This window comes from Elaeis guineensis, chromosome 10 (assembly GCF_000442705.2).
Source record: "Elaeis guineensis isolate ETL-2024a chromosome 10, EG11, whole genome shotgun sequence".
Classification (NCBI taxonomy): Eukaryota; Viridiplantae; Streptophyta; class Magnoliopsida; order Arecales; family Arecaceae; genus Elaeis; species Elaeis guineensis.
The window spans coordinates 23772685-23793049 of record NC_026002.2 but is presented as its reverse complement, the minus strand read 5'-3'; the positions used below and the strand labels follow the sequence as shown (position 1 = coordinate 23793049).

The following is a 20365-nucleotide window of genomic DNA, read 5'->3' as shown; positions in this document are numbered from 1 at the left end:
CAAAACTTGATGGGAGATAATCCAGCATAGAAAATAAATTTTATATTAGATTACTATGTTTGCTATGAAAAGAGAATGAGAGATGAGATAAAATAAATAATATATTCCACATCTATTTTGTTGGAAGAGAAGGTAAAATAAATACCATCAAGAAGGTATTTTTTTTCCACATCAATTTACAGAACAGAGGTAATCTAAAATTATCATTACTTGAACAAAATGGCCAACTTATATTACTAAGACCATATTAATTATATTATATAATAAATATATGAATTAAATCAATATATTATTTTTGATATTTTATATATCAATATATTATATTATTTTTATTAAACAAATGTTACTGTTAGTATATATTTATTATATATTTTATTACTAAATATATTTTTATTACCAATATAGTAAATATTTATATTATATAATTAATATATTGTAATTATATATTTATATTAATTAGTTATGCTAATTATTGTTATTAATATATATTTATGTCAATCATTTATATCTATAGTTAATATATTATAATAAGAATAATCTTAGTAATTAATATGTCAATAAATATACTTTTTAATAAATACATTAATTTTATATTATTTGTACATACTGTGCTGAATATATTCATATATTTTATTAATAAATTTTATTATATAATAAATAATATTTATTAATTATTAGTAAATTTGATGCAGTATTTATTAGTAATTAATATATTTTTTTATTAATAAATATATTTGTAGAATCTATGGTAGGTATATTTATCATTATACTAAAAATATACTAAAATTTATTTATAATATGAATAATATTTTCTAATATGTGTATAATAAAATTAATAATATTTATTTATTAATTTAATTTATTTTAATAGTCAAAATGACTTATATTGAGTGTCTCCAAGTAAATGGGTCATAATTAGCCAAAAAAGGATCGAAAAAAAATTAGATTAATATTAGAATAGCTATATTATCCAATAAGTATATGAATCAAATTAATATATTATTTTTGATATTTTATAAATATATCAATATAGTATATTAATTTTTATTAAACAAATACTACTATTAGTATATATTTATTATAATAACATTAATAGATATATTTTATTACTATATATATTTCTATTACCAATATAGTACATATTTATATTATATAATTAATATATTATAATTATATATTTATATTAATTAATTATGCTAATTATTATTATTGATATATAGTTAATATATTAATTATAACAAGCACAATATTACTAATTAATATGTCAATAAATATACTTTTAATAAATACATTAATTATATTATTTATACATATCATGATCGATATATTCATATTTTTTATTGATAATTTTTAATTTTTAATAAATAATATTCATTAATTAGTAATAAATTTGATGTTGCATTTATTAGCAATTAATATATTTATTTCTTAATAAATATATTTGTATATTCTATGGTTGGTATATTTATCATTATACTAAAAATATACTAAAATTTATTTATAATATGAATGATATTTTCTAATATGTGTATAATAAAATTAGTAATATTTATTTATTTATTTAAAGTATGAATATTCAAAATTGCTCATATTGACCCTCTCTAAGTATGTGGGTCATAATTTGCTTAAAAAAAATTCAATACTTGAAATATTTATTTAACAATATTATGGAAAATTTAATAATATTTTTATATAAAATTATTTTCAACCAAGTATGATAATTTTTTATCAACTAAACATTATAAATTTTTTTTTTTATAATTATTTTTTCAGATAAATAACATTTAAAAATTATTGGAGTCTCCGTAATACAAGATCCCCCGTCCTCCAACCAAACAAACCTGTAAATTAAACAAAGATTGGTCAACGTCGATCAAAAGACACTGGACAGCATCAGACGGCTAAAACTTCCCCTGATCCCCCAAAGAAAGCTCCGATCTCCACCGTGACTTGGCGAAGGGGAGTTCTCTGCAGCCTCGACTCTATCCGCGCTCCCTGCGTTCGGAAATCACAAAGACGGTTCCCTTCCCAAGGTCACCTCTCTCCACCCCCGAAGCTATAGAAGGTTGTACTTTTGGGGCCAACGTGAGAGAAAGCGAGGGGATTCGATGGAGCTCGAGGTGAGGGTGGTGGGGCGGATCGAGAGCTGCTTCGTCTCTCTTCCTCTCCCTTTCATCCATACACTCGAATCCACCAGAGGAGGCTTCCTCCCTTCGTTCCTCGCGCTCGAGCTCCGATCTCGCTCCGGAGATCACTGGAACGTGGCTTGGTCCGGCTCCGCTTCTAAGTCATCAGCAATCGAGGTATTGACTGTCCTTTTCGTGAGTTATTTTGTTTTGATTCATGGAAAATGAAATTTTTGTGGTTAATTCCGATTGGGTTTCACAAAGGAAGTGGTTTCCCTGTGGCACTGTAGTTCGAATGTGAAATTTTCTGTAGCTTCCTGCAAGATTTGGAACTTTTATCAGCAATTCTTACTGCATTTGTATGATTTCAAAGTGCTTTCTATTTGAAATTTTTGCTTCATGAGTATCTTTATTGCTTCATATAGGCAAAAAAAGAATTTAGTCAAGTTGTTTGCATGTGAGTTCCTTTTTCAATTTAGTGCGTAAAATTCATTTGTTTTTTAATGGAAAAAAGGATTTTTTTTAATTCTCAATTGGCTTCTTTTAACGAGTCATTTTCTTTTCTGTTCTTCATTTCCTCTTGAATTCTTATTCTTTATGACTATAAGCGACCAATTTCTCAGATGAAATGTTCAGGATATGGATTTGCTTATTTATTCATCAGCCTGTGAAGTTTTCCCACATAAATGCATAAAATGCTTGATGATGTTGCACGTTGTTTTTCTTCTTGGAGCCTTTGTTAAAGGTTTCTTAGTTACGCATTGTTTCTTCCAAGTTAGCATGTGTGAGAAATGTCCCTTGGTCTAGCTGCAAACAGTTGTATTTTAATAACTTGAAAGGCAAGAATGTGTGGACCCCTGTTTCTAATTGCATAGCTTTTACGAAGTTAAATTTTTTTCCCAGGTTGCTCAACAATTGGCAGAGTCTATTTCTTTGCCTGATGGCACCAAAGTACAAGTAAAAGCAGTTGCTAATCCAGCAAAAGCTGCTTTTGTTACTGTAGAGCCTAACACTGAGGATGACTGGGAAATTTTGGAGCTTAACTCAGAGCTCGCTGAAGAGGCTATCTTGAAACAGGTACACGACGTTTTGCTATATTATTGTCTTATTTGTATGTCAAGCTACAATCGTATCTGTTGTTACTTGTAATTATATACTTAGGCATGTATGTGCCACAATGGCACTTAGATTAATGCAGCTGTTTGAAAGAGTTTTCCTAACTAATATACCAGTATTGTTCTCTGTTAAATAGCTATACTTGGTGATTGCCTCATGTAGAAGCAATCCAGCAGTTAAGTATGGTACGTTCTGAAAAACCATGCCTTACTTTCCAAAAAATTTCTTAGTAAAACATAATTTTTTTTCTGGTTGTGGCGAGGACGGAATTTGCAACCAAATTTCTGGTATTGAAATCAAGTCAGTTCCTTATCTATTCTTATTGGAAAGGCATTTAAAATCTTGTAGCTTTTTATCTTTTCAAACTTCTGAAAATTATATCAGCTTAGAGATTAGTATTATCTTGAGGGTCAGAGGATTTTTAAGCCACTAATATGGAAATCAAGATTTTCACGCTGGCAACAACTTGATTAAGTATGGCTTTTTAAAAATTTCTTCGTCTTGTATGACACATCTTTTTCCATGCGCAACTTCGTTGTTGCTTGAAATTAGAATTCACTCATCATTCTACTTAATGAAAACAAAAGTTCTCTGTTTTTTTTCTGTTATTATTAATTTATAGGACATGAAGATTCAATTTTTTTTTCATAGATGTGATGTTACAAACTGGCACTTAAACAATATTGTAGACCTGTTAGTTTGCTTTGTTAGCTAGTTCTTTGAATAGCGTGCAAGTCTAAATGATAAAAGCAAAACGTGTAGATGCATGCATGCATATATGTATATACATACATACATATTTGTGTATGTGTATTTGTATGTATGAATAAATGAACAAATGAATGTATGTGCATGTGTTATTATGAACTTTTTAGACAGCAAGATTAATTCTCTGTTCATAGATGTGATGCTACGTATTAGCACATTAATAAACTTGTAGAGCTGCTATTTTTTTTTTTTTAGGGCATCTAATTCTCCGAATAACATGAAAAAGTCTAAAACAAAATATATGTATACATATGTACGTATGTTAACATTTACAATGTATATATGCGTGTATGAGTGAATGTGCGTGAATGAATTTGTGTTTGTATGTGCACATCTTTGTGTGTGATGCATGGAAACCAGAGAGAAAACACTCAATTATTTTAGGTGAACTCTTCTAACTTGACTTACCAAGAATGAAGGCCGAGGAGCTTCCAAGATTGAATATCATTAATAGGAAGAAGCAAGTTTGACCATGGAGTCTCAAATGGAGATATTAAGTTTCAGATTTTTCTAAATAAATACCCTAAGAGGAGTTTCATCCTAGTTACTTTTGATAAGAAAAAAAATAATCCAGCTATCCTCAAGCTAATAAATCAAAGTTGCAAGATTCTTCTTACAACCTTTCTCCTTGCCTCACTCTATTTGACTCTAGTGTTTCCTTTAAGTCTCTTCCAGATACAACGACATTGTATGGAACTGATGACCATAGGAAAGAATGCTGCCCAGTCAGGTTGTAATACCATTTCCTGATGAGCTCATGGAGATTTTTTAATTTTAATGATTGTAACTACATATGCCAGTATGATGCAGCTATTGTAGGACATAAAGTCTTCAGGTTAGAAGAGCGAATTTAGCAACCTATGCATATGGTATCAGAGTTTCTACATCATTTTTTTTGTAGACCTACTCATACAATGAATTCTAGATTACCAATATTTTCAACTGAATATAAAGATATGTTTTAGTTTTGAGCTCTTAAAGTGTTGAGATACACAAATGACCAAGTGAGCTTGTCTATCCTGGTTCACTAACAATGTTTGAACAAACTGGTTCTCTATTCTTAAGATGCCCATAACACTTCATGCACACTGCAATATTCATTTAATACATTACAAGGTCAGTCTTCTCTATATAGAACCCATGCTAATAAAAAGTGTCAATTTCCTTGACATTACGTGTTGACAATTAAAATTTTATTTAGCTACCAAGGCAGAGGTACAGTTTGAGTTTCAATTTTGCAGTTCATATAGGTTCTTCAATACTTAGTTTTAAGTTTTAGCAAAAGATAGTGAAACTTTCTGTCAGGATCAGGTCTATATAGAATGACCTTATTACATATTAAGCGCATATCTTAGTGTAAAATGAAGTTTGTTGTTATGGAAATTTTAAGCATAGTTAACTATTTTTTCCTTCTTTTAACAATTGTCTCCTTATTGACACTATAATTTGAAGATTAACAAACTTAGTAGAATGACCATTAAGACATGGTGGATATTATCACATTCATGGCTGTTGGTAATGCATCATATTATGTTGTTCTTTTGTCTTACTTAATTTGGAGATGGTTTTTTTTTAACCATATAACCATGGATTTTGTGGGAAGCATAAAACACCCAAAAAACCAACCATCTCCTAATCTCCATCCACACATAACTAGCCTTTAACAAATGAATGCTAAAGTGGCAGCCATATTTCTATTCTTTGTATAACTCAATTTTACCACTTATTGTGTTTTATCTATTTATATGTTGCAGTTTGCTTCAATTTCATGGTAACATTTTTTTTGAGAAATATGACAATGTGCTTTATTATTAAATACAGGTCGGTATTGTCTATGAGGGGATGAAATTTCCTTTGTGGTTGCATGGGCATATTGTTGTGGAGTTTCTTGTTGTCTCAACTTCTCCTAAGAAATCGGTAGGTAAGAGGAATCTAATTATGTTCTGAAAGACCCTTATATGGGGATATGAATGATACATTGATGTTTTAGTTTTGACTTATATATTAATCGTGACATGAAGAGCTTATTGATTTGTATGTCAGTGACATAACTATTGTTGATTAAGGGTTTGATGCTGCTATTTGCAATCTTCTTTTCCATCTTATTTAGCCAAAGATGCAAACATTTTACTCAATATTAATGTTATGGTAACTAATGTAAATGATTAGAAGCATGGTCTGCCGTACCACCCATACCGCTTGGTATGGGGTGTACCATACTGTACCAGGTGGGAACCATACAAAACTCAAGTTCGGATTGGTACAGGGCTACGGGCCCTATACCACCTTATACTGGGGCGTATTGAGGCATACCCAGGTCTGAGGTGTACCAACCTATACCATAAAAAAAAGTGAGAAAAATGTTTAAAGGGCTGTTTTGGTATAAGGTGCATATAGTATGGTACCATACTGATTGTACTGTACCAATTATACCATACTAAATGTACTGTACCAAACTGGTACAGTACCTGGTATTGAGCTTGTGGACCTTGATAAGAAGGGTTTAAATTAACTACTGCATTGTTTTTCAGGATGGATGAGAATATTGGGACTATTCATATGCACGAAGATGCTTGTTGAAGATTCTCAAAAGTTTTTGAGTCCTCAGATTATCCTCACATTCAAACTCATAATCATCAGGGTTTGCCGAACCGGTACCAGAGGGTGTATTGGTTGATGACTGGTTCAGATGGTACGGTCCGTACCAAGTTGCTCCGAGGCAATTTCAATGCTTCAATTTGAAATTTGCAAATAAAACAAAGGAGTTTCCATGCTTTGTTCCCTTTCTGCCCTGTTGCACATAGGACAGGGAGGGAGAGAGGGGGAGAGGGAGGGAGGGGGAGAGAAAGGAGGGAGGAAAAGAGCGATAGATAGGAAGAGGGAGGGAGGGGGGGGGGGAGGGGAGAGAGAGAGGTCGTTGTTGAGATAGAAAGAAGAAGAAAGGGAGAGAGAAAGGGAGACTTGGGGGAGAGGGAGGGAGGGGGAGAGAAAGGAGGGAGGAAAAGAGAGATAGATAGGAAGAGGGAGGGAGGGGGGGGGGAGGGGAGAGAGAGAGGTCGTTGTTGAGATAGAAAGAAGAAGAAAGGGAGAGAGAAAGGGAGACTTACCTGGGGCTTCAGGAACCTTGTTGGCAGCTGCAGTGGCATCTTTCGGCATTGTCATTAGTGCCAAAGATGCAAATTAAGGTTTAGGCATTGAGGGTGAGAGTTAAAGCTGCGATCAAGGAGGGATTTTAGCCTTTGAATACTCAATGGGGGATTCTAGCTATCGAATTAGTCAGTGGGGGATGAACCGATTTTATATGATGAACTGTGCTGGTAATTGACCAGTCCGGTTCAGCATGCCTTGAATCGGCTGGTTCAGCACGATTCAGCATTCCTCGAGTGTAATACTATCTGCATCGTGTTTCAGCTTTGCAAGGACTATTCATCAGCATTGAGATCCCTGTCTGAAGATTCTCAAAGATTTTTTAGTCTCCAGATTATCCTCACATTCACCCTCATCATAATATATCTGCATCTTCTTTCAGCCTTGCAAGTTGCAATGTGCCTTCTTCAAATCCACCTTCAATAGAAGTATAGAACTTTGCCTTTTCATACTTTTCTCAACTTAATGCATTGATGCAAAATGAAAGCACAATCAAGGATCTGCTTCCCCTTCTGAAATCCTTTTGCTTCTGAAGACACATCTGCATGCTTTAATAATGGATGAGGGCTTGAACAGAACATGGCACACAAAATTTAACTAAAATTTTTGCATAGAACTGTGTTAATGCTTTGTCCTCTGCATTACTTTTTTTTTGGAAAGCTATTGATTGCCTTCAAGTTAGCTGAACATGTCCACCCCTTAGCCATATCCTCCATCCGACAGGAAAGAACCATCTGAACATCATGCACAATTGGCAGTATGTGACACTAATGTTCCATCATCACAACTTTCTGATTATGTCAATTTGCTAAAGCACCAGTATAGCACCATCAAATATCAAATGCCTCCTCACAAATATGCCTACTGCCAGAGACACTGCCAACTATGACCCACTTAAGTAGCTTGGCTGGAACATAATGGAAGTTTTTCAAATTCTTTGCTTCTATTGAAAGTAAGAGAAGTTGCATATAAATTCTTGTAAAGCCATTGGGTCTCAGACATATCTGAAAGTTTCCCTGCGACATCCCTTGGGCCAAAAAAGTCCTAACACTGATTGAACAATCGATTCAAGTACTGCACTCATTATCATTTTCACATTCCATGTTGAGCTCATGACAAGCATCAACAGAAATCCTGGGCATATCAAACCCATCAACCTTTGGTCCAAGTGACTCCTCCTGAAGCTTTGGGAGAAAGAAAGAAAATAAAAACTTCATGTATGCGAAAGAAAATAAAAACTTCATGTATGCCCTTTTCTTTCTCCATCGCTTGCCTTTCTAGTACAAGTCAGTAGGTGCAAGTCATGGTCTGAGGGCAAGAGTCAGAGACAAAGGCCATCAGGAGCAAGCAATGATGTATCGGAGTTTCCTATCGAGTTAGAACCCATTTGCATCCACTTATTTCACATCCTTATCTCTTCTTTTGGTAACTTAAGAGGGTGCCAACAAAGGACAAGTATGTTAGGACTCTAGTTTTATGTTAGTTATCAAATGTGATTATTTGCAGCCAAGAATACACACCTTTGCCTTAATTGTTCATGATGCACAAAGTAGTTCCTCTTTGCTAGTTGAGGCTGAACACTGGGAAAGGAATCATCAATGGACACTGCTTGAGGTGCTTTGGTTGGTAGACCATGTTATAGAGACTAAGCTGACTGTCTTTTGCACAAAATGGATGTTGTGTTGCTAAATATGTCATTTTATGAGAGTCAACTGAATTCTTGTATGTATGGATTTGATTCATCTCCCTCTTGCTGGTGCTTTTCCCTAATTTCATGAATTAACATTGACCTTCTTGCTGTTGGTTTTGACATGTATTAAGTTTCTCTGCTTGCTAGAGTTTGAGCCCCCTCTCTTCTAAATCCTTACCCTTTTCTATTAATGCTGTTAGTCTTTCTTTGTATTTTCTCTGTGTCTTGGTAAGTTCTATTTTCAGTGTCCTTTCTGTTGATTATTGTTGCTTGATCTTCTAAAATCTCACATGTACATTGCCTGTGTTGAAATTTCTGCTAAGATATCAGTTATTGGCTTGCATTTTTGATTTTTTTTGAGTTAATGTTGCTCTGATTTGCTTTTGGGTGTTTCTTAGTTCAACTCATGCCAGGAACTGAGGTTGCTGTTACCCCAAAGAAGCGTAAAAAAGCGATAGATGCTAATCAGGATGTCCAGAAGCAAAGTTCAGTGAACGAGCAACTTATGATGAAGGCACTACTACGCGTACAAGCTGCAGACAAAAGACATGTACATAGATTTGGATTTGGAGATGTTGAACTGGGGGTACTATTGACGTCGGTTGTTTTTATACATCCAGAAACAGCTTCAAAGTTTTCATTTGATAATCTTCAGTTAATAACTATTTTTCCTAGATTAGCACCAAATGAAATCATGCAGAATGGAAAAGATATCGAGAGAAGAGGAAGTAATTCTCCTGGTACAGATCGAAATAATGGGGTTTTAAGACCTAGTAAGGAGGCAGTAAGACATACGGTTGTTCGTATCTTATTTTCAGACTCAGTAGCCAAAGGACATGTTATGCTTCCTCAGTCTCTTCGTCTTTTTATAGGAGCAGGCATACATTCATGTAAGTATGTAAAGTTAAATCTATTATGTGATGTTAATTTTCTATGTTTTAAAACCCTTGTATTTTGTAGCAATATTAATTGTTAATAACACTCTATTAATTGACTGAAGTGATTGCAAAGTTTTCAATACTACTATCATTGTGAAACAATATGAAGTAGAAGTGCTTCTACTTCTATTTTGCATGTCGAGCAACTTAATTATTGTGGTAGCTGGAAAAATTAAATGGATGTTTCATGCTTCAATTTTAGCACTTGTCACATGCTTTCTGAGTCATAAGCTTAAATTCAGTTAAGCTGTTATACCACCCAGAAGAATTGTTGTACTATTCTTTATTTTCCTGTCATTTTTGAATTGATTTTTGCTGTGGTGTGCAGGGTGATAGTTTGTCTTTCAGTTGTTCTATTTGTTATTTTTATATTTTGGTCTTATATCAGTTTCAGTATATATTTTTATATTTTTATATTTTGGCAAAAAATGCCATTGGTTAGGTCTAATGGTCTTTTTATCAGTTTCATTGTCTTTTTTCATTCAAGCAGAAAAAACAAGTGTAGGCTCAGTAGAGATATGAGAATGTCCCAAACATAGAATACATAGCTGAGCTAGAGAGCTAAGTAAATCAGAAGATTCATGTTTTGTTCAGAAAGAGACCAGCCTGGTCAATTTTAAAGTCATTGACGATGGAATGTGAGAGAAGGGTGTTCTATCTTGTTTGCTTATTTTATTAATTTCCCTGCATTATGAAATGTATCAGTCTCATATGCTCTATTGAAATGTATCAATATACTTTGATATAATTCTAGAATTCAAGGTGCACAAAACCAGCACTGAGACGCATACTGGTATGTTATTGTTTTAGTATGGTACCCTCAGTATGGTGTGGTACATATCCCACACTGAGATAGGCATCCAAGACTTTGTACTCACTCCCAGCTATGGTACCACCCAAAACTGGGTGGTACGGGATGGTTTTGCTCAGTTTGGAACTAGTTCAGCTCATATACCAACCAAATCTTGTTATTGTACTGGTACCTTATAGAGTGCAGTACTATCAATACGAGGTGGTACAGCAGATCTTGCTAGAATTGATTACAGCACCACTTTTTTTTAAAAATGCTATTTTCTTGAGTTCTTGTTCTAAAATAGGTTGTAATATACACCATTTATCTTGCAGAACTGAATAATGTCTTTTGCAACAGTGCTTCTGGAATCCTTTGTGATCTTTAGGACTAGTTTTTTTTTTATAAAGCTCTTTGTTATCCTCTTTTCATGCTTAGGTTTGTCTCCGTTTTTCTTATTTTATTTTAGTCAGCATAGTGAACCTGCAATACTTCGCAGTGATCGGGGTATAGATAAAATTAATTTGGATCACTGAGTTCTTCAATCATCTTACAAGTTAGTGTTAGTTCTGCCTTTTATTTGTTGCAATGCTGTACTGAAGAGTCTGCTTTCTCTTGCAGGGGTTTATATAATGAAATACTGCATTGGTCTGAAGAAGGGTACTGCTTTGATGACACTATCTCCTTGTCGGTTTAAGTTAGTGAGAAAGAATAAGCCTAATGGTAACAATGGACTTGAGCATCATGAAGGCTACACACATCTTGGTCGCAAAAATTTGCCTTCACCTGCAGGATTGTTCCTCGATGGAAATATGAAAGACTGGTCAAATCATGAAGACCTCCTTAATTCTCTGTCTCATGAAACTCTTGTACATGGAGATGATGATGGTGTTTCTAAATATCGCATGGCAGTTGTTAAGAATTTTCTTATCAAGTCATGGCTTGTTGGACAGCTCAAGGCAATTGCCTCACAGACTGGTAATCTGGATGTCACTTCAGTAGTTTTGGCAAACGAAACTTTGCTTCACTTTGAAGTGATGGATCATAAATTAAGAACCAAGAAAAGGGATGGTATATCAGAAAAGGAAAGTGGCATGGGAGAAGCTGGACTTGAGCTCCTGTATTTGTTGACAATTACTTCTGAGGAATCTTCGAATCGTGACCTACAGAATAGCTATGAGCTTGTCTTTGATACCCAAAAGAATGGTAATGATCTAGATGACTTAGAACTGGCACTTGGAAAGTTGGAATTGGGTGACCCTGTATCCCTTGATTCTGTTGCCGAGAGTAGCTTCAACAGAAACTTCAATCTGACTCTGTCTTCTTTAAGCTGGATGGAGACAGCTATTTCTGATGTTATTAAGCGTAGGCATTTTCATTTTGCCTTATTTACTTTAGTGATATTTAATTTCTTTTAATAAATTTATGTAGCATAACAATGTCTTAGTATTATGAATTCCTTATTTTTCATGGATTTCTTTGCAGGTCTATTTGTGCTTTTGTCTCCATCTTCCAGTAAGTTGTTAAGCAGTTTCGATCTTCCTCTCCCAGGACATGTGCTTATATATGGACCTTCTGTAAGAATTTATGCCCTTCATTTTTTTTCTTTTTTCAATTTTTTATATTCCCTGGTTTAAAATTTTCTCTTAAATATTTCTTTTCTATCCATAATCCCCAAATCTAATTAAGCCTAAAATTTTTTCGTGATGCTATATGCTCTTCATGATTGTATTGCATCATTCTTTTTCAATTCAAGCTATAAATTATTGGCTCAAATACAGTAACCTAAAATTAACGAAGATGTACATGTCATCTGCAAATCTTGTGTGGCAGTACTCTTTAAACTTTATCTAATAGACACTAGTGATAGTCATAATCTTAAAGACTGCCTCTTATGTATTTGCCAACTTAAGTAAACAATGTAAGCTGTTGGAGCTGTTCGGTTGATTTCTGCCTTATTATAGAAGTGGATGCATGAGGATAATATTAACATGAAGGGACAAAATGCCAAACTTGATTAGAGTTGCCTTATTATAGAAGTGGATGCATGAGGATAATATTAACATGAAGGGACAAAATGCCAAACTTGATTAGAGTTGGTCAATATGATAATCCAAGGTTACGGATAGGCATATTTCGTCCTTGCTTGGAGTTCATTCGGATGATTAACTTTTTAAGGCATATGTTGAAGGCTTTTTGTTTATTCTGGATCTCAAATTTTGAAGAAGTTAACAATCACACATAATCAAAGTTTGCAGTCTTGATATCGAACTGTGTACCTTAGTGTATAGGTGTGGTACCATACGGTAGTAATGGTACCACAACATACCAGTGGTATACTGAAAATATATTTTTTATGTTTTTATTTTAAAGGCTTTTAAGCTTCCTTTATTTAGTTTGAGTGGAAAATAGAGTTTTGTTATTTTTGTTTTTTATGTTTAAATGTAATATACTTTAATCTTTTATGTTACATGTTTAAGAAACTGTGTAACTATATAATAATGTTAAATTAACTAAGTACAACATTGAAAATGTAAAGTACTTATAATTAAATTGGAACTAGAATTCCAAGTTGATTGTTGATATCTCTTAGACACATTTGGGTCACGTTCGTAGTTGCGCCCTGGGACTTGTCTCTAGGGTTGGTATTGTTCCCACCCAAGGTCATGATAGTCTATCTGCACTGAAGGTTTGATTTGCCGTGGTTTGAGCAAAATCCTGTACCAAGAACATAAACATCCCGGTTTGTGGTTGCTATGGTATGATACTGACGGAACCAAGTGGTTCGGTATGGTAATCCTTTCCTTGCTTGTAATTTTATCATTTGAATGAATTTGAAGATTTTGCTAGTTTATCCATCTGTTAGTGGGCTTGCTTATTCAACTAAATTAATTGTCGTACTGTTTGGCAGTTAAATATATGTTATCTTAGCATACATAAGCATGCTCAATTTTGTTTAAGAATGAAAAAATTTGCATAAAATTACTTGCTTAGACCAATCAGGTGGTTGATAATTACTCTTCTTATTTTAATGAGTGCATTTGGGGAATTTATGCACTACCTAAAAGTGATCACAACTTATGAATATGTTATCATGCACTTGGAGTCCAATGTTTATTTTTTATTGGTCCTTCATCTGGGAATTGTGAATGTGACTCATCCAACTTATGCATTTTTGATATCTCAGGGTTCTGGAAAAACTACACTAATGAGGGCTGTTGCGAAGCATCTTGAAGAAAATGAAGAAGTCTTAGCCCACATGTATGGATTTAAATACTGCTTTCAAACTATTTACTTCTTGTTTTTTTTCTTTTTTTTTTGTGTGATTTATTTTATATTTGCTGGGTGAGGCTGAGACTATCAGGTTTCAGTCCCATCTGATTTCTTTTATGATGAGAGAACTGGAGGAAGATACATTTTTTTTTATCGCTATTGTCCTGATGAAGGCTTTTCACATGTAGAATTTTTATAAGCTGTTCAAAACTTGCTGTTGAGAAGAGTCAGACAATTCGACAAGCAATCACAGGCTACATATCTGAAGCTCTCATCCATTCACCTTCTGTCATTATTTTTGATGATCTAGACAGTATAGTCTCATTTTCTTCCGAATCTGAGGGATCTCAGCTGTCCAATTCTACCAGTGCTTTAGTCAAATATTTAACGGATATTATGGATGAATATGTGGTACGCTTGTTCTTTTAAATTGTCTGAAAGAGCCAACAGTTTTATGTTGTTTTTTTCAGTTCAAAAATCAGCTCCTATCAATATACATTTTTATGTCTGCATGTGCATATCGGTATTGGTTTTAGTAATCTATTTATTTGTTTGTCCTTGTGTATCCTGTGTAGGAGAAGAGTCAGAGCTCTTGTGGGTATGGCCCTATTGCATTTATGGCTGCTGTGCAGGCTCTCGGGAATTTACCTCAGTCTCTGAGTTCTTCAGGTGAATTTTTTTTTTTTGCCTCTTTTCTTTTATTTATGTGCAGAAATGGTTTCTGCTTTAGATTCATGCACTAGTCAGTATCTCTTGAGAACTTCATGTTTTTCGTGAAAATAGCTTTTTTTATTAATCTGTAATGCTCGTGTATCGAAATTTCATTTGTCAGGGAGATTTGATTTCCATGTTCAACTTCCTGCTCCTGCTGTCTCTGAACGTGAAGCAATGTTGAAACATGAAATTCGAAAACGTGCTTTACAATGTTCTGAGGATATACTTGCTGAAGTAGCTTCCAAATGTGATGGATATGATGCATATGACTTGGTACATGTCTCTCATAATTTTTTTGCTTGTCTCCAAATCATTCACATGCTTGTGGTCTTCCTAATTTCAGTGGGTGTTGGTGCAATTTCAAATGTTTCATAATATCAAAACATTTTCTTAAACATTAATCATCAACAAAGAGTAGAAAATTTATTTAGGCAGCATATTCTGATGTGTCCACCCTGTGAGATTTGTATTTGATGCACCACTTCATCTAGTAAACAATAGTAATTAATGATTTGAAATGTCTAAATAAGTGCTGATTGCTCAGTATTTTTGGAACTTGCATGTGTTTATGGTGTTACTTATACCTATGGTTCCTCTTTCAGCCTGTGTTCTGCTTTACCTTTTTAACATTACCTTGTTGAATAAGAAATGGTGATCTTCATTGTTGTACGACAATGAGAGCAGGTAATATTTCGTGGATGTCACAAATAAGGGCTGCCCAATGGGGAAATGGCTGCCTGTCTTTTACAGGAAGATATAGATGCATGACATCTCAACAGCCCAATTTTAATGGTATCAGTTGAAGTTAGTTTTAGGGCTGTGTACCACTTATTGATGGCTTCCTACGACAGTCTGGAACCATCCATTTGTCCATCAGCCTTATGACAGAAACCTTACCTAGGTTGAAACAAATCTGTGAGATATGGGATTTGCATATCATGTCAGTGATTGCTGGATATTGAATTTTTTCCTCTAATATAGTATGGTACAACTTGGTGCTAAAACCTTGATTTATTTATGCAGGAAATTTTGGTTGATAGGGCTGTGCATGTTGCTGTCAGTCGTTTTTTGTCATCTCATGTTGATCAAGTACATGGGAAGCCTATTTTGGTGAAGGAAGATTTTTCACAAGCAATGCATGATTTCGTTCCAGTTGCAATGCGTGGTCTTACAAAAGCTGCTTCTGAAGGTGGGCGCAGTGGGTGGGAGGATGTTGGTGGGCTTTCTGACATTCGGAATGCCATTCAAGAGGTCTCTACATCTTGTCCTGTATTTTTTTTTTCTTTTACAAGGTTTGACAATATTTAGCCTTCGGAGGTGGAACAGATCAGTCTGTTAATTATTGCTTTATATGTTATTACTGTTCATGTATCTGAATGCATCTGCTTAATCTTTTTGGTAATGCAGTAACTGAAGCAGCAAATTCTGTGTATAGAGAAACCTGAGTGGTCACTAGAAATGAAATATTCTAAAGTTTTAGTCAATGTTTGTTCTCTTCATGTTTCTTTTGTTCAAACTGCAGTTGTTGGTGTTTTATGCTATTTTGGTTATACAGTAGGAAATAAGAATTTTAAATCAGTACGAAAATGAACAATACATACATACAATCACTTGTACTTGGTGGGACTATTTTATGTACATACATACAGACATGCATACACACACACCCACACATACAGACACGCACGCACATACCCACACAAACAGACATACAGACACAAATACAGACAGACACACACGCATGCGCGTGCGCGCACACGCACACATGTACTTGGTGGGACTATTTTATATACATACAATCACTTGTACTTGGTGGGACTATTTTATATTGGCAACATTACAAGGTTGATAATGGATGATTGTTGCTAACTTGCTATAAGTAGCTTGGTGTTCTGTTCTGTTCATATTTTCTTCTTAATTCAACGCTTATGTGATCTCTCTACTTGTCATTCTTCTTCATGTTATTGAAAAAGTTGTAGGTGGAGGAGTCACCATGTAACTAGATGAATCATCAGGAACCATGCACTTGAAAACTTTTAAAGATTATGTAATGCAACTTTTTTATGATGAAATGAGATCATTTCATAAGCGCTTTTGATATTTACAAGCTTAAGTATCTGATTAATTTTCATTTATGAAAATAAGTGGGTCTCTTGCATTTGGAAATACTGACATCAAAGAAATCAAGTACTTCCTGACATTTGGGAACATGTTAATTTTTAAGAGTTTGCATTGAATCATTTGTGAACTGGATATATCAGTTTCTAAGAATCAATTTTGCATGGATATGAAACCCTGTGCAACACTAAGATCAAGCATAAGATTGGATTAGTAGAAAATAATCCTGTCAGGGAGAATTTAGAAAGAAGAGACACCTTTTATAAGAAGAAATGATTTCTTTGTGTTGCGAACAATGAGACAACACCATAATTGTTTCTACAACATGCATCTCTTTCACTTCATGGTGTATTAAAGTCTACGACATGCTCTTTCTTGCTTCTGTTAATGTGCATCTGCTGGGTTGGGTTTTTCTGGGGAAATGAAGAGAGAAGGGCAAGAAATCTTGGAGCATTAACAACATGAAGCCTACTGTTTCAGTAGTGCAATGAATGGTGTTGGCACAGATGTCAAGTTCAATTACTTTTGTAGCTAGAAAAGGTGTTCTCTTTTTCATAAGACAGGAACTTATAGTCTTCTTTATATTTTCTTTTATTATTTTTGTTCTTTAGGTTGCAGCTGCACATTTCTGATTCTCTCCTTTCACCTTGTGTTGAGTCGTTGCTTGTTTTCTGCATTTGCCCTCATCAATCTGTTTGCTGGTCCTCCTTAGAAAAAATTGGTGATTTTTTAGTATCCTGAACAATAATTGCACCATTTAAAAGAATATATCTTTTAACAATGCGAACTTGTCTCATAATGGAATAAGAGAAGGAAATGTAAGAATAATAAATTTCTGATATTCCAGAAAATGGAAATGGAAGTGGTAATGGATGCAATTAAGGAGTGAGCAAGGTACTGAAAGTTATTGACCATTGCTTTGCATCTATTGGATTTGTACCTTACAAATGTAGAAAAATGGTAGCTGATGAACAACAATGCTTGCAGGAGTTTTCCTTTTTAAGAAACTTTGTGTTTATTACACCATACTTGTCAACTACTACTATAGCTGGATGAATTATTTGGATATGTAAAGTCTAGTTTATGAGTTGTGTGACATGCTGTTAAGCTCACATTTGGGATTACAGCATGTAAGAGGAATGCGAAGCATTATTCTTCTGATAAATGAGGTAAATGGCTAAACTCTTATTAATTAAATAATCATGTTTCTGTTAAGCACTAAGAGAAGTGATAAAGATAGTATTAAGTAACCAAAAAGAAAGGTGTGTTTTTGTTAGGGTGGTATCTCATTCTGTGGAAGGCACTCAAATTAGTTTATAATCAAATTTATTGTCTTAGTTTCAAGAGTCTTGGTTTAAAACTAATCATATCTAAGCATCAAGAATATGAAGAAAGGTGAGTCTAAAGCCAGAACAACCAAAATTTGACCTTCGGTGATGCCCCTTTTCTATATAAAGTTTATCTTCTGGCAATAAGTTAGGGTGTTCTTACACCATAAGTACCATGCCAAGATTGCAACATAAACTGCACTTGTTTCTTGAACAAGGAGTTGGCTAAAAGAGCTTATCAATTATTTACTTAATAGTGATTAGCTGATTTGACTTATTAAAAGCAAAATACATAATTGCATCAAGATTCATGACAAAAATTGTAATGATGCTTTGTCCAATGTGCTGAACAAAGTCTCACAATTACCATACGGTATGATTGTGAAGAAGGATCGCCTTAGGTAATATATTTGGGATAAGGCTGGATGGTTATGGTTATCAAGTTTTAAAAAAGATAGAAATTTAATAGGAACATACTCAAAAAACCAAATGTCATCACACGGCTATTAATTAGCAATTGAAAGAACTAAAAATGTTCTCTTTCAACTTAATGAATGACTGCTAAAGTACTGCAATATTATGAAGAAATAAATGCATAATGAGTGGATTATGTGCAGCTTTAAAGACATGGAGTGAAAACAGGTCTGAGGACCACATGGTGGGATTGCAGGATTTTCTTGTGCATCAGGCCAAAAGAAAGGATTCAGCCTTTATTTTTGGTGATGATGTTCGCCCAACCTGTCTGTTTTTTTTTTTTCCCTCTCCATTTTGGGAGTGGGAGGGTTTAAAGTTACTCTCCTCTCTTTAGGTTCCTTTTGAGGGGTGAAATTTGACCCTTAAACCAGATCCTTTGTGTACATGAGATAAAAGAAGAGTTCTGGTTAGGGACACAAAATGGCTAGAGAAAACATAAAGATCAGAAGAAAGCTCTTGTGTGCAAGTAGTTGTCAACGATCGAACAGTCCCAGCAACAATTCTACTAAGTCGATATTGAACTGAGGCTACTTTGAATTCTGAAACCAGTAAATATCTCAAATTAATTTAGTTCTATAATTCAGGCATTGCCGTCTAATGTTGAATTTTCAATAGTTTAAACATAATTTGTAGAAGCATGTTTTGATGGAGTATTCAGAAATTTTGTGGTGACAGTAGTAATTATCAGTCCTAGCAAATTTTCGATTCCAATTGATTTTATTATTTTTTATTCCAAACAATGAAATTAATCACTTTTTTTTGCATATATTAATGTGCATTGACTCTAAAGGTCTTTAGATCTTTGTCTTGAACTTATGATTTAAGATTTTCTAAATTCTCCTGTGACACCCTACTTATGGTCTAAGTTATCCATGTGCTGTTGACGGTAGAAACTGATATTGTTTATCTTTACAAATGCTTTGTCCTAACTATATGGTTGCACTGGGCATCAGGTTCTTCAATGTTACTTGACAGCTGGATGCCTTGAATTGTCTTATCCATTGGCTATTCTCCTTATTTTTGCTCGTGCATGATGCAATATCTATTTTTACTTCTATTAAATATATTTTTCATCTCTTGCAATGACAGATGGTGGAATTACCATCAAAGTTTCCTGGTATCTTTGCCCAGTCACCTCTGAGGTTGAGATCAAATGTTCTCTTATATGGACCTCCAGGTTGTGGAAAAACCCATATTGTTGGAGCTGCAGCAGCTGCTTGTTCTTTAAGATTTATATCTGTCAAGGGGCCTGAGCTGCTGAACAAATATATAGGTGCATCTGAGCAAGCTGTAAGATAACTACTTCCTCTTAAAAGAATAAGAATGGAATTTGCATCTAAAACATTATTTGCATAGAAATTACATGCCACAACCTATGACTTCCATCCTTATCATGTTAGTTTTTCTATCCTTTTTCTTTATCTTTGAATTCATGTCTGAGTTTTTTTTCCCATTTGGGTTCTTGTTAGGTATTTGTCGCACATATTCATGCCATCTGAAAGGGTTCTTCATCTCTGTCCTCATTTTGAACCTGTATTTTTTCCTTTAATTTTGAGTTGTTGTTTAGTTGTGGAGGAGTGGTCCCACATTGGATATGTTAGGAAGTCTAGTTGGTCTCATATCCTCATGGGCCTATCCAATGACTGGCTTAAGCTTTTGGATTAGACTTTAACAATGATAACCTGTAAATCTCATAATTTATTCATCTTCATTGTGATAATTAAAGATTTTAACTTGCTCCTCCAGGTTCGCGATCTATTCTCAAAGGCTGCTGCTGCAGCACCTTGCCTTCTTTTCTTTGATGAGTTTGACTCGATTGCACCAAAGAGAGGGCATGATAATACTGGAGTTACTGATCGTGTTGTCAATCAGGTTATTGTCAA

At 34.2% G+C, this 20365-nt stretch overlaps 1 protein-coding gene across 5 annotated transcripts in view; it reads left to right on the top strand.

The window, feature by feature from the left end:
• Positions 1–1950: 1950 nt before the first annotated feature.
• Positions 1951–20365, top strand: part of LOC105059845 (peroxisomal ATPase PEX1) — a 33533-nt gene continuing 15118 nt past the window's right edge. For 3 of the 5 annotated variants that reach the window (XM_029260387.2, XM_029260388.2, XM_073244191.1), the window contains exons 1-13: positions 1962–2303; positions 3030–3203; positions 5832–5931; positions 9246–9737; positions 11197–11940; positions 12061–12152; positions 13763–13836; positions 14037–14259; positions 14424–14517; positions 14681–14835; positions 15586–15813; positions 19572–19772; positions 20229–20354. In XM_029260387.2, the coding sequence (XP_029116220.1) occupies positions 2109–2303; positions 3030–3203; positions 5832–5931; positions 9246–9737; positions 11197–11940; positions 12061–12152; positions 13763–13836; positions 14037–14259; positions 14424–14517; positions 14681–14835; positions 15586–15813; positions 19572–19772; positions 20229–20354 (2898 nt within the window). In that variant the 5' untranslated portion in view covers positions 1962–2108. Of the gene's footprint in view, positions 2304–3029; positions 3204–5831; positions 5932–9245; positions 9738–11196; positions 11941–12060; positions 12153–13762; positions 13837–14036; positions 14260–14423; positions 14518–14680; positions 14836–15585; positions 15814–19571; positions 19773–20228; positions 20355–20365 lie in introns of those variants that run through there. The other 2 variants (XM_010943305.3, XM_010943309.4) reach the window with 2 other exon arrangements.